The following is a 16,835-nucleotide window of genomic DNA, read 5'->3' on the forward strand; positions in this document are numbered from 1 at the left end:
TGGGATGATACGGGCCCCTTTAAATAAACCCTTATAAAAATACAGCGCAAAAGGCAAGGAAGGAACCGAATGTTAACAACTTTTCTTAAGACATCACTATTAAAAGCCTTAACGTAAATAGGAAATACGCATTTCATATCTAAGACCTCTGAGATGATAATGTTGATAAAGATGGGGGTAAAGTTTCATAGATCAGTTTGGGCGGAGAAATGGAAAGTAAGACTATACCGGTGAATATTTGCGTAGCACCATGGACGGAGCACACAGACAATCTCTCTTAAAATGTACACAGATGATGGGAATTTTAGAACATTCTGGATTGGACTTTGAGATTTCAGGGATGGATTTAATTTTCGACGTAGGAATGGAGAACGGTCAGTATTTACTTCAGTCCTACTCATAGCCCAGTATAGAGCCCCTCCCTCCAACACGTAACGAAAAGTTTAGATTATCTTATTGGCTGCTCACTAAAACTACGTTTTGATGACGTTGCTGACGGGGACGGAGAAAAATAAGTAATTCCGTTTTAGCTCTGTCGCTATGACCCTCCCGCCTCTTCTTTCATACAACCCCCCCCCCTCCGTAACGTGGAAGGGGATCCGGGACTTTGACGCGCGCCCAGATTACTCTGTTCGCCATTCCTACTTCTAAAATTAAATCTATCCCTGGTGATTTTAAAAGAGAGATACGTGAAATTACCATAATATTTTAAAACCGTAATTTAATTTGTCAATTACTGTTTGGTAATAAACCATTGTATTAAAATTACGGGGAAATTTTGTAGGCTTGCAATTACATAGCGAGCATCAACAGTACAAATGCATGCATTTACCCAGATTGCATTAAGAAACTGTACTCCCTTTCCCTATAAGAAAATTCATAGCACTATCATAAAATACGTCAGATCACAGAACAAAACGCCGGCGCCTATATCAAATTAGTCAAAACATTAATAACACCGCCAAAATTAGCATAAAATATGGCCCCTTTGTATAAGCATAACCTACTAATTAATTAATACACTAACAAACGCGTGATCAATCGACATAGCCTGCAAGAGAAAGTAACCCAATAAAAAACTAAAATGACCCAATTGAGGAAATAGCAAATTAGTAACCGAATTTGCGACAAGGTGCTGGTAACTAACTAACACACGAAACGAACCCTATAAAAAAATCATGTTTTCAATACATGATCTTTTTTTTTCGATTATAATTGATACCACGAATAAAACCAAGGCTTAACCTTAACCACAGTATCAAGTTGTGTTGATTAAACGCTTTAAAAGGCCTTGTAAGCGTCATAGAAACTTGATAGCGCCTTAATTTACTAGTTTAGCTTTGATTTCTTGTTGACAGCCGTCTCGTTTCATGAAAAGGTCCGGGGAAAAAAAATTATGGCAGCCGGTAGAGCCGCGCCGCTTTTATAATTGATACAGTTTCCTGTCAGTAGATTTCGCGCGTGTTTGCTAATTTCTGGGTTCCCCCCTCTCTCCCTCTCGTAGGGGACTGCCTGGTCCTGCCTCGTGTAATTAAAGTTGAGTGGGAGGGTATTGCGCGTGCGTGCACGGTGCAAAACGCCTCGTCATCTTTTTGCAACATGCGCGCGTGTAAATTAAACCCGCCAGCGTTGGGATGATGCCGCCTGATAAAGAGATTGTAGCCCAATGTTGGTTACAATTACAGAGTGAATCTTTTGAATTTGTTGGGGTGATTTAAGGGTAATTTAACCAAACACCGTCGTAAATTGCCGGTAATTTAACCAAATTCCGCCGTAAACAAATTTCCCCCTGAACACGTCCGTAAACAAATTTCCCCCTGAACACGTCCGTAAACAAATTTCCCCCTGAACACGTCCGTAAACAAATTTCCCCCTGAACACGTCCGTAAACAAATTTCCCCCCTGAACACGTCCGTAAACAAATTTCCCCCCTGAACACGTCCGTAAACAAATTTCCCCCCTGAACACGTCCGTAAACAAATTTCCCCCCTGAACACGTCCGTAAACAAATTTCCCCCTGAACACGTCCGTAAACAAATTTCCCCCTGAACACGTCCGTAAACAAATTTCCCCCTGAACACGTCCGTAAACAAATTTCCCCCTGAACACGTCCGTAAACAAATTTCCCCCTGAACACGTCCGTAAACAAATTTCCCCCTGAACACGTCCGTAAACAAATTTCCCCCTGAACACGTCCGTAAACAAATTTCCCCCTGAACACGTCCGTAAACAAATTTCCCCCTGAACACGTCCGTAAACAAATTTCCCCCTGAACACGTCCGTAAACAAATTTCCCCCTGAACACGTCCGTAAACAAATTTCCCCCTGAACACGTCCGTAAACAAATTTCCCCCTGAACACGTCCGTAAACAAATTTCCCCCTGAACACGTCCGTAAACAAATTTCCCCCTGAACACGTCCGTAAACAAATTTCCCCCTGAACACGTCCGAACAAACACAGGCATTTACCAAAATCCCTAACTCTTCCGTTTTTTAAAAAAGATACCATGAACTCTATCTGGACAATAAACTAAAATGCTTCATTTCCTAAACTAAAACACAACCAAGAACCAACTGAATACATCAATACAATTTAACAGATGTCATTCATAATCAAGTGGGCGGTAATTCAACGGTCGAATATAAAAAATACTATGAAAAGTTCCTGCCCATTTTGGGGCGGTTCAAATTCATAGTCCCAGATGAAAATAAAAAATAAAAAATAAAAAAATACCAATGGACATGACTAGTAAACTTCACCACTATTTTTAGACAAAAAAATCTAGTTGTTTTACATTCAAACCTCGCCTGAAGTATAAACAATGATTGTCCCACGCGGGCCTCTAACCAAAAATTACAAAACCTACAATTAATTAAGTTAATTACTAAGTTTCATTAGAGATAGACGGGAATACTTGGCAGTAAAAAAAAAAACGTGTATTCTTCAAGGGTAATAACCCGTACAATCTTCATTAAAATTTTGGTGTGGATATTTTTTTTAATACCTAATAAAGCCCCCAAGTTAAAAGAAATATAATATAATCTTGAAAATGAGAGTGGTTATAGAGGTATGGCAGTTCACGTTATTTTACTATAGAGTTTACTGTTGATATACTTAGATTACTGCCATTAGAGGGGTAAAATCCTCCCGAGCTGAAAATATGTAAATTAGAGAGAGTATAACGCCCGAACTGATACTTCATCTTAGTATACGTGTAGGTTTATTTATGCAGGGTTCATTGAAGAAATGGTTAGGTAATTGAGATACGTATTGCAATAAGTTAATAAGATATGTTCATTCCATAAGTTTGTTTAATTAATATCTGGTCATGTCAAACTGGAGCTTGTAATTTTGGAGTGAGTGAGTGAGGTAGGTCATAGATTCGAGGAGGTCAAGCGAGGGAGGCCTGGTGAGGCGCTGCTGTCAAGGCTTAGTAATGTAGACAAGAAGTGATATCTAGTTTATTGGGGAGAAGGTATAAGATGCCTAAGTATTCGCGCGCGCCATAGTCCCAGTCTCCCTTTCAAAATACAAGGGGGGACGTAAAAGGAGGAGACCAAGCTATTTCGGCTCTCCTCAGTCGGAAAATATGAGTGTAATTTTCTTGTCATTCGCGTCGCGCTGACGTGCACGAGTTTTCAAGAACCAATGAGATGCTGAGTGTAATTTTCGTCATTCGCGTCGCGCTGACGTGCACGAGTTTTCAAGAACCAATGAGATGCTGGTTGTAATTTAGAGGCGGCGGGGATTAACTCCGGACGCGTCTACGTTTGGACTGGAGATAAAGCTAGAATTTTTAGAAATGTGGATTTATTTATACCTTCTCCCTAATAAACTAGATATCACTTCTTGGTACAGACTTGGCTCGGTTTTCAGTTCGCTAGAACTCTTTTCGATGGAAGTCGGCCTTTAACAACCTTGTTCTCAAATAACCATGGAAGGTTTTTGGGTTCTAGACTGAGGACATCAGACCGTGTTAGGTACGTGCAAACGACGCAGAAGAAAAAACGCATCCACCTGTCAGACACGGTGAATGTCTTGCGTGTAAACAACAATATCACGAATTTTTTAAATATTGGCCTTGGGGCGGATTGTATATTAACACACACCGATGTAGACGCTTCAAGATGCTAAATTTTTTTTTAAGAAACAAAATTCATGTCGTAATAGCAAATTATAGAGTTTCGACGTCTGAGACTTGATATGGATGGCGAAACTTGCTATTAAAGAAATTTATGATTTTCTCATTATAAGAAAATTGCTTGCTTGTTTTTTTGATGTTTCGTTATTTTTGTTTATTTTAATTCATTTTTTTAAATAACTAGAATTATTCAGCGTTTCCTGGTTAATACCAATTATTTTTGTCATTTTTCAGATTTAATAACGATTTTCGGTGTTTTTTCCAGATGTTTTCGATATTATTTAGCTATGACCATGAATTTCATGGAATTTTTTTAAGTACAACGACGAATTTCAAGGTATTTCTTTAAGTACAACGACGAATTTCAAGGTATTTCTTTAAGTACAACGACGAATTTCAAGGTATTTCCCTAAGTACAACGACGAATTTCAAGGTATTTCCCTAAGTACAACGACGAATTTCAAGGTATTTCCCTAAGTACAACGACGAATTTCAAGGTATTTCCCTAAGTACAACGACGAATTTCAAGGTATTTCCCTAAGTACAACGACGAATTTCAAGGTATTTCCCTAAGTACAACGACGAATATGAAGGTATTTCCCTAAGTACAACGACGAATATGAAGGTATTTCCCTAAGTACAACGACGAATATGAAGGTATTTCCCTAAGTACAACGACGAATTTCAAGGTATTTCCCTAAGTACAACGACGAATATGAAGGTATTTCCCTAAGTACAACGACGAATTTCAAGGTATTTCCCTAAGTACAACGACGAATTTCAAGGTATTTCCCTAAGTACAACGACGAATTTCAAGGTTTTCCCTAAGTACAACGACGAATTTCAAGGTTTTCCCTAAGTACAACGACGAATTTCAAGGTTTTCTTTTCCCTAAGTACAACGACGGTTTTCAAGGTATTTCCTAAATAAACCCACAAATTTCTTTGAAGGTATTTCCTCATTATAATCTTTATATTAATTAACAACGATCAATAAATCAATAGTAAAGGGTCCAAAATAAAAAAGGACGTAGATCTCATTTTCATTTTAGCCTTAAGAACAAAAAACAACTAATTAAGATTGATCAGACGTAGGCCTATATTAGATTGAAATCAGAGGAAATAATTAAGATCTATTTTAATAAATACACCGAAGCCTTTATCTAAAAAAAATAATAACTAGCGAGTTAATTTGCATGAGTGAAATCCGCCAGACCGAATCCGAAAACCATTTATTTATTTTTTTCATTTCACTGTTTTTGAAAAACACCGAACCCCAACCTGATAATTGTTATGCACAGACGGGAAGAAGAACAAACAATTACATCTCTTAAAAACGTCTAATTTTTTATATGCTAATAACGGGGTAATTAATATTGAGAAGATACACGTGACATAGTCGTTTATGACTAAATTATTATCTATAGTACAGGGAACCCAGACAAAAATTTAAACTCCTTATAGGAATAATAGGAAGCTGTTTCCTTAAGGAATTATAGGATTTTATAGGAGAAAAAATCACGTGTTTTTACATGGGAATTATAGGATTTTAAGGAGAAAAAAATCCCTTGTTTTTATAGGAATTATTGGATTTTAAGTAGAAAAAAATCCCGTGTTTTTATAGGAATTATTGGATTTTAAGGAAAAAAAAATCCCGTGTTTTTATAGGAATTATTGGATTTTAAGGAGAAAAAAATCACGTGTTTTTATAGGAATTATAGGATTTTAAAGGAGAAAAAATCACGTGTTTTTATAGAAATTATAGGATTTTAAAGGAGAAAAAATCACGTGTTTTTATAGAAATTATAGGATTTTAAAGGAGAAAAAATCACGTGTTTTTATAGAAATTATAGGATTTTAAAGGAGAAAAAATCACGTGTTTTTATAGAAATTATAGGATTTTAAAGGAGAAAAAATCACGTGTTTTTATAGAAATTATAGGATTTTAAAGGAGAAAAAATCACGTGTTTTTATAGAAATTATAGGATTTTAAAGGAGAAAAAATCACGTGTTTTTATAGAAATTATAGGATTTTAAAGGAGAAAAAATCACGTGTTTTTATAGAAATTATAGGATTTTAAAGGAGAAAAAATCACGTGTTTTTATAGAAATTATAGGATTTTAAAGGAGAAAAAATCACGTGTTTTTATAGAAATTATAGGATTTTAAAGGAGAAAAAATCACGTGTTTTTATAGAAATTATAGGATTTTAAAGGAGAAAAAATCACGTGTTTTTATAGAAATTATAGGATTTTAAAGGAGAAAAAAATCAAGTGAAAGACGCCATCAAAATTATGAGTAAATTCTCAAGCCCAGCCCACAAAACCCGAATTCATCCGGTTCATAATTATTCCTAGTATCTGTATGCATCCCTGATATTACATAAACCGCCTATATTCTTTCGGTCTAGACAAAATTCCCGTAATAAATATGCAATAAAAACGTTTGTGAAATAAATGTTTAGTAGCAAGAAAACCTGGATCGTTCGTTTCAACAGAATGTTTCCTAACACACAAAGGCGTAACGAAATAAAAGTGTCTGTCATTTTCAAGTTTTCACAACAGAATTGTGACTGCAATAAGGAAGTTTATACTCATATTTGAATTTTTATGATAATACAACTGAAGATCATAGTTCTTGAAAATGGAGATAGAAGTATAGAACATTTTCGACTCAAAATTGACTTCCCAAAGAACAATTAAACTCCCCCTTAATTCATGGCATACAGACTTATCAGAAACACTGTACAGAATTTGCATTACCAAAACCCGAGCCAAAACCATGTCAAGACCCGCATATCGAATTACATTCGATACACTTAAACTACAAATATAGGCCCTCTATATTACAAAAATTTGATTATAACAATATACACACAGCAGGTAACCATAGATTATAAGTCTAATAAAGTTATAAAATCTTCAATCTGCCATTCCTACAAAAAATAATGCTGGTATAAAAAAGATTTGTACTGTTGAAACACACAAAAGAAAATCGTGGAAGCCAAAAATGAAGTTACAAGTAGTATCAATTTCTTAGTAAAGCCAAAGACCTCGGGGATTCAGTATGAAAGAATGTCTCGAATTTATCATAACAAAAAATAAAATTTGAAGGTAGGTAAAAGAACTTCGTTCTTCAGTTGCTTGCTTTAAAACCCTTTGCATTGAAATTCACGCCCTTTCATTGGAAAATCTCTGGTAAAAATACCTACAAAGATAGCTAGCTCTTTCGTAATGGCAATCATTATAAGTCTGCCCGCGTTTTAGTCTGATCAAGAAGTGATATCTAGTTTATTAGGGAGAAGTATAAGATGCCTAAGTATTCTCGCGCCATAGTCCCAGTCCCCACTTCAAAATTACAAGCTCCAGTTTGTCATGACCAGATATTAATTAAACAAACTTATATTGAACATATCTTATGAACTTATGCTATCAATCGGTATAAAAATCGGTGGTAACATTTGAGTCGCCACTTAGTTTCATCTCAATGCTCTTTTCTTCAGAACCAAAATAATCACTTGAAGTGAACGAATAACAAGCGGAAGTTAAACGTACTATTATCCGTTTTTTTCCCCTCACTCTCTATGTGACAAGGCAACTATAGCTACGGTTTTATTTTTTCTTGTAATCCTTATCTTTCTCTACAATATGATATTTATTTTTTATATCCAGAAATATACACTGCTAATAGAAGTCATTGTGAAGCCATTTTTAATTTTTTTATCAACGTATCTAGGCACATTTTGTTTGTAGAGCTAGGCTTATCATTATAAAAGGGATCCCAGCCAAAAATTTAAATTTCTTATAGGAAAATTAGGAATTTTTGTCTTTAGGAATTATAGGATTTTATAGGGGAGAAAATCATGTGTTTTTATAGGAAAATATAGGAATAAAAATGCATACTCATATATAACAATATTTTGGCTTAAACTATGTTGAACAATATGAAGAAAAAATAATAACAAATTGGGATTTTACTTTGAATTAAATTCAGAGGAACTTAATTAAATGATATAATATAATTAAAAAATCCTGAGGAAACAAACTCCGAAATTTCGGTCAAATCTAGTCAAATGTGATCTCTATTTTAAAATAGATAACTAAATTTTAGGATAAATTTGATGATAAACTATACAATAACTTTATAACTAAATCAAAAATATAGGATATTATAGGACCTTTCATGAAATTATAGGATGATATTATAGGACAGGTTCAAAAATATAGGATTTTATAGAACCTTTCATGAAATTATAGGATGATATTATAGGACAGGTTCAAAAATATAGGATTTTATAGAACCTTTCATGAAATTATAGGATGATATTATAGGACAGGTTCAAAAATATAGGATTTTATGGAACCTTTCATGAAATTATAGGATGATATTATAGGACAGGTTCAAAAATATAGGATTTTATAGGAATTATAGGACCGCTGGGCTCCCTGTAAGCCTTAGAGAAAAATGTCATAGATTCAATTTTTGTCAGAAACGAACAACTTCATAATTCACGGCCGACCCTTAATTAGTTCTTATAATAAAACTCGTTCTAATTAGCGCTCTACGGCAAACATTTTACTCTTTATGAGAGATAAGTTTATAGTTCCCGATCTGGAAACCGCTTAAGGGCAAATATTTTAAGCATTTTATAGTAAAAACCGCTTTCAGCTTTCATTTTCAATATATATATTAAGCTGTTTAAGTTGAAACAAATGAAATTGAAAAATGCACGCGATGGGGGTTAGTTGAGAAATTAAATGATGTCTGTCAGTTGGTCTTTAAGCAGGGATAGATTTAATTTTAGAAGTAGGAATGAAGAACGGAACGGTTAGTATTTACTTCAGTCAGACTCATAGACCACCCAGTATAGAGCCCCTCCCTCCAACACGTAACGAACAGTTTAAATTATTTTATTGGCTGCTCACTTAAACTACGTTTTGATGGCGTTGCTGACGGGGACGGCGGCGAAAAATACGTAATTCCTTTTTACCTCCGTCGCTTTGACCCCGCCTCTTCTTTCATACCCCCCCTCCGTCCCGTGGAATGGGGTCTGGGCGGGACTTTGACGCGCGCCCACATTACTCTGTTCTCCATTCCTACTTCTAAAATTAAATCTATCCCTGAATTCACAGAGCACCTCAAAAGAAACTGTTTTAAAGACATTTTAAAATTGTCTACGTCGTTATCTAAGGCCCATGATATTTGATTTGGGGTCAAAGGCCACCATGTCTATACAAACAAATTAAATTCACAGCACACCTCAAAAAGAACTAATTTGAATAAACAATTAAATTAAAATACAGACTGCAATCAGTCACTGCATTGTACTGAATTATATTTCAAAATAGACAAACTTAGCAGAATCACAGACAGGTGTCTAGAGACTCCAAAAATACTCAGAAAAAGTGCAACCCAAAATAAAAGGGGGCAACTTGTTTTCCCAGAAATATTATCCCGTCGTGAGAAAGTTCAATAGCACGTACAAGTATTACAATATTATTACTGTTGCTATCTATCTAGTATGGGGTTCTCTAGTATTCCCAAAAGAACTTTTCAGAATTAGTCATTAAATTTTAAATTAATTTACAAGTCCGTATGTGTCCCCCATGGCCTAACATTAAAGACATCTCGTCAGCCCGTAATTTTTAAATATTATCCCACCAATCAGCGGGGAGACTTCTATAAGCTTCGTTTATTACGTAATTTTCAGGGAGCCCAGCCAAAAATTTAAACAGTAAACAAGATGGACGAACACGGTTTAAAAAATTTTCTTATTGAACACAACGTTTAAAAAAATTTTCTTATTGAACACAACGTTTAAAAAAATTTTCTTATTGAACACATCATAGGTTGTTTTTAGACATAAGGTTTTGATTGGGTTCAAATAAAAAAATTTTGTTTGTCCGTCGAGCCGGATTTGAACCAGCGACCTAAGGATATCAACACAGTAAACCTCTACAGTCCTCCGCTCTACCAACTGAGCTATCGACGGTTATAAGAATCTATCCTTTCTTTCCCATTTATCTAGCAAGCAAAAGTATATGACCTACATTTCTCAGCTTGAAATCCAAAGCAAGCAGATAGATAATTCTCTTATCAGAGATAAACATGAACCATTTTCCTTTCAAACTGAACTGAACGCCGTTCTATACTTGGGGCGCTGTTTAGTGTTTACTGACCCATTTTATAATGGCGCCAAGTTTAAGTTTAAAATCTGACGTGGTCTGGTGTTAAACAATTTAACAATAAATAGTTTAATTAATGAATATTGGGTACAATTATGTGTTTATTTATAATATTAAAGGTGGTATGATACGAGTAATTAGTAAAGCAGAAGTGAGAAAACATTGATCAGGTGGTATTAGCCGTCCAATAGGATCTTATACCCCAATCGTTTCGTAGTGTCGTCTGCTTAAAATTAGGCTTAACTTAAATTGATCATATCTTCTTTAATATTTTAGATAAAGACAGTTTTAATTTGAAATATGGGTTATTTTAAGTGGGCTTTCGTTCAATAATATTTTATACCCCAACCGTACGTCGTCTGCTTTTACGTTAGGCTTAACTTAAATTGCTCATATCTTTATTAATATTGAAGATAGAGGCATGATTTTAATTTTAAAAATTGGTTATTTTAACCGCTCTTTAGTCCAATAAGATTTTAAACCCCAAAACCATACGTCGTCTGCTTCAACGTTAGGCTTAACTTAAATTGCTCATATCTACTTTAATATTGTAGATAAAGACATGGTTTTAATTTGGAATATTGTTTATTTTAAGTGGACTATCGTTCAATGATATTTTATACCCCAACCGTACGTCGTCTGCTTCACAATTAGGCTTAACTTAAATTCCTCAAATCTCCATTAATATTGTAGATAAAGACATGGTTTCAATTTTAAATTATTATTTTAAGCGTTCTTTTGAAACTAAAACTAAAAATTAACTCAAGCCTAATATTTAAAATAATTGAAAGCATTAAAACTAAATGATAGAAATTACGTGGTGTAAATTTAAATGTACATGTTGGGAAACTTAACTTTGAAAAATTGGGGAAGCTAATAAAAATTCAAAAAAAGTGTACCTGTCCTGATTTATGAATATTAAAAAGTTAGGGGAACAAAACTTTAAAAAAAAACAAAAAACATTAAGCTAAAAGCTACCTTACTCTGGACCGGATATTCCGGATTATATGGCAAACGCTGACCTCAATGGAAAGCTATAACTGAACATGAGCTCTCTTTCTCACAACTACTCGCAAATAGCAACAACAACACCAACAAATAAACAAGAAAGAAAGATTAGAAAACTGAACCCGTCTGCGATCTAGCGCGCCACTACCGTACCGTGTCTAACCGGGCACACCTTTACCATAGCAGAATGCATTTAAATATTCAAGGATTTTAAAATAGTTTTTAAATGCTGACTTAATAAATAGTTTTCAGGTTAGGAGTATTGATATCATTTACACTGCAGGAGGAGAGGATACTTGGAATGGCATACAAAGAGTGCAGTACCAAGTAGCTTAACCTCTTGCAGTGTAAATGGTATCAATAATCCTTGTCTGAAAACTATGAATATTATTTTTAGTTAAAACAAGATATTAATTAAAATATTCAATTAATTACTAACTTATTTACGGGGTAAACTAGGATAATTTAAGGGATAATTCAAAAGGATAATTATAGAGATAGCGTGTATTGCAGACAAGGTTGAAGTGTTGCCAGTCATTTGTTACTAGTGCAATTTCAAAAGATATCTACAATAGTACAACAGACTGAAAAGCGTTGTAGAATTTAGTTCGATTCAGTAATGATTCATTGAGTCAGTTTTAAGATGCAGGAGATGCCTTAATATCATACTTCTGGCAACCCTGAACTGCGCATGCGCTGTTAAAGTCAAGAAACAGGGGTGCGGGTAGGAAATTAATTTCTCTAGCCCCTTCCCACCTTTTAGTGAGCGCCATCTATGAGCTCATTTAATACTTAATAATTTGAAGCACAATCTAATGGACAAGTTAAATACTTTCTTTGGCACGTTTTACGTATGTTTTTTATGAATTCTATTTCGCAATGTAGACCTTAATCTATTAAATAAGCTACTATCAGGGATGGATTTAATTTTAGAAGTAGGAATGGAGAACGGAACGGTTAGTATTTACTTCAGTCCGACTCATAGACCACCCAGTATAGAGCCCCTCCCTCCAACACGTAACGAAAAGTTTAAATTATCTTATTGGCTCACTTAAACTACGTTTTGATGACGTTGCTGACGGGGACGGCGAAATATACAGAGGTAATTCCTTTTTACCTCTGTCGCTATGACCCTCCCGCCTCTTCTTTCATACCCCCCCCCTCCGTCCCGTGGAAAAGGGGGTCCGGGACTTTGACGCGCGCCCACATTAGTAGTTCTGTTCTCCATTCCTACTTCTAAAATTAAATCTATCCCTGCTACTATAATAGGAAATGGAAATCCACTAAGAATGTACAATAATTATGATAGGAAAATGATTTCCTAATGATTCAAAATATGAATGACCATGAAAATATATTACAAACAAGGAAATAATAACTTGAAAATTAAATTTCTGGCGACATTGATCCCAAAATTAATATGCATAGACTCTAGCGTATTTCCCAACATATTTCTAAACATTTAAATTAACACAAAATAAAATATAAATTAAATTGTTAATCATTTAAACTGATAATATAATATAATAGTGTATCATAAAATTGTATATAGATATAATATGATATACATTTGAGGTTGTGTGTTACGTTATAATTATACGGTTGTATTTTTTTAATGCGTACAAGGCTCTTCCTTCAAATGATAAATACGGGTTGTCATTGAAAGTTTCCAATCAAAATTTAGATTAATTATTAAATTCATTTATAAACCAATTTGAATTCATTTCCCATTAATTTAATACGAATATACAGGGTGTTACAGTACTGATAAGTCTGCCTTACATAAATTAAGGGGGACGTTAATTGTTCTTTGTTCTTTGGGAAATAAATTTTGAGTCGAAAATGTTCTATACTTCTATCTGTGACATTTTGTTAATGTTAATTTGCCACACGGGACACTCACTGTTTTCGAGAATTATGATTTGATTTTAGTGTTTTAGGGATGACCCCTTAATTAATTTAGCCCCAATCATTAATTGTCTAAATCAGTTTATTAATTAAATTTAAGGGGTCATCCGTAAAATACTCTTAACAATCCAATTTTAACTCGAAAACAGTGTCAACCCTTGTGGCAAACAAAATGTCATTATAGATTGAAGTATAGTGTGTTACCACGAACTTTGTAGTGACGTCACATGCTCTTATCTCTTACCTTATTCTCAGGCGACCATATTGGCCAGTCGCGAGACGTCGTCAGCTTGGGCAATACAAATTCGGGACCCAATATTGACGTCACAGTTCTTCCCCCCCCCCCTAGCTTCGTGGTAGCACACTATAGAACATTTTCGACTCAAAATTGATTGATTTCCCAAAAGAACAATTAACACCCCCCTTAATCAGTACTGTAACACCCTGTACATATTTCTATTATAAAATATTGATTTCCCGAACCCCATTTGAAAATAATTATACAATAATGTATATGGAATATTATATTAGAGTATTACAGATTTTATCTGTAACTACTGATAAGTAATATTGCAATTCATTTTAAAATTATTTGTTTTCCAATAATTATAAATTTTGATTTAGAAGAAAATTTGGGACATTTTTCTAATCCTGAATTTATGGTGTTGTTAGTCTAGGTTACGTTAGATTAAGTTAAGTAATAAGTAGGATTAAATCTAAAGAAATTAGTGCAATCATAGATTTTGTGACATTTGTCTTAAAGTCACTAAGATTATGTCAGGTATTCAATATGAAGCCATTTAAGTGGTCTACAGTAAATTATACTTAACTAATCTACTCCATAATTAGGGTTAATATTAACACCACAACTTAGTACTAACCACGTTGACCTACCCATCCCAGCATGTAAGTAACACCACAATGACGGTTGGTTAATTAAATTTAAATTTAGGCTTAATAAGAAAATCAATATCTCTCACCTATCAGTGCTTCCGGCACGGTCATATCTCAGCGTACGTCCACTTATTAATTCACCATTGTTATTGTTTATATTACTTCTATTAGGATTACGATTGCCAACTCTGTTATTGTTGTTGTTGACGACTGCAACGTGATTCGTTGAATCCATGTTGATTTTACGAGCGTTGCCATAAACCAGGGTACCGTTAAATACACCGTTTTTGCCACAAACCATACCGATTAATTCAAAACCGCCATTTTTAACCGTAATTTCATTAACTTTTTCGTCTAATTTAGCATTATCCGAAGTAACGCTGGCCGCCATCTTTGGAGGCCCCGTAGAAAACCCCTCCGTGCACAGACTTTTCACCCTCGCGTTGTCTCGCGTACGATTTTACGGCGGGAAAAATCCACTAGGACCCGAGGTTTAGTTTCCCGCTTTTATCGTACGGTGAAGAGCCGTACATAAACCCTCTCCGAGCGAAGCCTGCTATAGAGCCAGCGCGGCCGGCGGGGCAAACTACGAGCAGAGTGTTGTTAGAGAGTAGGCCCGCTGTAGGTAGGTTCAAAGCACTAAAGGGGGAGATGAGAGTGAAGACTACCACGGGGAGCGCACCATGGCTTCGGGGGTTGTTCTGTTCTGGAGTAGTTCTAGTGTACCCCCTAACTAAATACGCCCGAGCGTGGTGGTCAAAGGTCTCTCCTGCTCTCTCTCTCTAAGGCCTGACGTCACGCGTGTAAACATTGCAAAAACCGCGGGAACGGAGCCTACAAGAGTACAGATAGAGGAAGGGAAAAGGGACGAACCAATCAGGAATAAGGGGGGACGTGGGAGTGTCATCGAGAATCACTCGTGACGCTAACGTATGGCACACGTGTTACAGGCACGTGACATGTTTCCTGGATTATAAATGGGATCCTTCCTGGAATATTATTCAATCTTTTTTTAGGATGTTTGCGTTTTATTGCAATTAATGGACTATTTTTATGAGTTTCTATAGAGTAGGTTTTATGACGAATTTTATGCCTATTTTTTAAGAGTAGGTTTTGAATTTAGGCCTATGGAATTTGTTAGCAAGTTTTGTTGAAATTTAGTTCAATTTCAGCGCTATATTAAGTCAAATTTCAGAGCTCTATTAAGTCAAATTTCAGAGCTCTATTAAGTCAAATTTCGGAGCTAAAATTTGGTCAAATTTTAGCGCTCAACTTTGTCTAATTTCGGGGCTAAAATTTGTCAAATTTCGGGGCTAAAATTTGGTCAAATTTCGGGGCTAAAATTTGGTCAAATTTCGGGGCTAAAATTTGGTCAAATTTCGGGGCTAAAATTTGGTCAAATTTCGGGGCTAAAATTTGGTCAAATTTCGGAGCTCAATTTTGTCTAATTTCAGATCTCAATTTTGTCTACTTTCAGATCTCAGTTTTGTCTAATTTCAGATCTCAATTTTGTCTAATTTCAGATCTCAATTTTGTCTAATTTCAGATCTCAATTTTGTCTAATTTCAGAGCTCAATTTTGTCTAATTTTAGAGCTCAATTTTGTCTAATTTCAGAGCTCAATTTTGTCTAATTTCAGAGCTCAATTTTGTCTAATTTCAGAGCTCAATTTTGTCTAATTTCAGAGCTCAATTTTGTCTAATTTCAGAGCTCAATTTGGTCAAATTTCAGAGCTCAATTTGGTCAAATTTCAACGCTCAATTTGTTCAAATTTCAACGCTCAATTTGGTCAAATTTCAACGCTCAATTTGGTCAAATTTCAACGCTTAATTTTTAAGTAGAGTACGTTTAATTTCATAATAAAAAAAAAACCCCATGTTATTCCAGAATTTACATAATATAGTCTCCCAATTATACCAAATGTTTATCGCAATTTAAAACGAATTTAAAACAAATCAATCCCATGCAACAATGGCGTTACTAAGAAGAGAAATGATTCCTTATCACTAGATATTATTGACAGCTGAAATATGAATTTTTTCATAGAAAACCCTTTTTTTATCACCTGCCATTACAGCAGATGCTGAATAGACCAAAACGTTTCCGAGATATTGAGAGAGAGAGAGAGATGTAATCTAATCTAAATTAAGTCTTCTATGCCTAATTTAATAAATCTAATTATAAAAAACAATAGACCATTCCAAGATTCGCACTGCCCTCTAGTGGTGGTTATTGGCAGGAGGATAATAACCCAATAAGGTTAGCTACACTTCTGGCTGGCACTGAAAATTAAACTTAACTCTTTGCTCTTAGTAAAATTCTTGTATTTATAAATTAGTTAAGAGCCGATTGTGTAGAATTATCTAGAAAAACTGGTTTGTTTACTTGTTTTGAAATGAAATTCAACAACCATAAACAATTAATGTAGTGGTACAAATTGGGCTATACAAACTCAAGAGGTTTTCCCCTTAAAAACACGTATCCATTTCTCTTGAGTCTTTCTCTCTCTCAAGGCTAAATACTCTAATACAAAAACCAGAAATCCTTATCAGGTATTCGCCTGTAGATGGATAATGATTAAAAATGCATAAATTATCCACTTTGGGAATAAATTTGTCGTTAGTTCAACTACACTTTCATTTAGTCATAAAAATAAAAGTAAATATATACAGTCTGGGCTGCTGACGGAAGAAATACGTA

The 16,835-nt window shown here is 34.8% G+C and overlaps 1 protein-coding gene and 1 non-coding gene across 2 annotated transcripts in view; both read right to left on the minus strand.

Annotated features, from left to right (window-relative positions):
* Positions 1-14,845, minus strand: part of LOC149615924 (uncharacterized) — a 100,442-nt gene extending 85,597 nt beyond the window's left edge. The window contains exon 1 of the mRNA XM_089857364.1: positions 14,223-14,845. Coding sequence (XP_089713490.1) covers positions 14,223-14,527 — 305 coding nt within the window. The 5' untranslated portion in view covers positions 14,528-14,845. The remainder of the gene's footprint in view (positions 1-14,222) is intronic.
* TRNAY-GUA (transfer RNA tyrosine (anticodon GUA)) lies at positions 10,044-10,133 on the minus strand. The gene is given in 2 exon segments: positions 10,044-10,079; positions 10,097-10,133. It is a non-coding gene; the product is annotated as a tRNA-Tyr (tRNA).
* Positions 14,846-16,835: the final 1,990 nt, after the last annotated feature.

Source organism: Phalangium opilio, unplaced genomic scaffold (genome assembly GCF_054372755.1).
Source record: "Phalangium opilio isolate 3A_F unplaced genomic scaffold, DU_Popi_V2 ptg000217l_1, whole genome shotgun sequence".
Lineage (NCBI taxonomy): Eukaryota > Metazoa > Arthropoda > Arachnida > Opiliones > Phalangiidae > Phalangium > Phalangium opilio.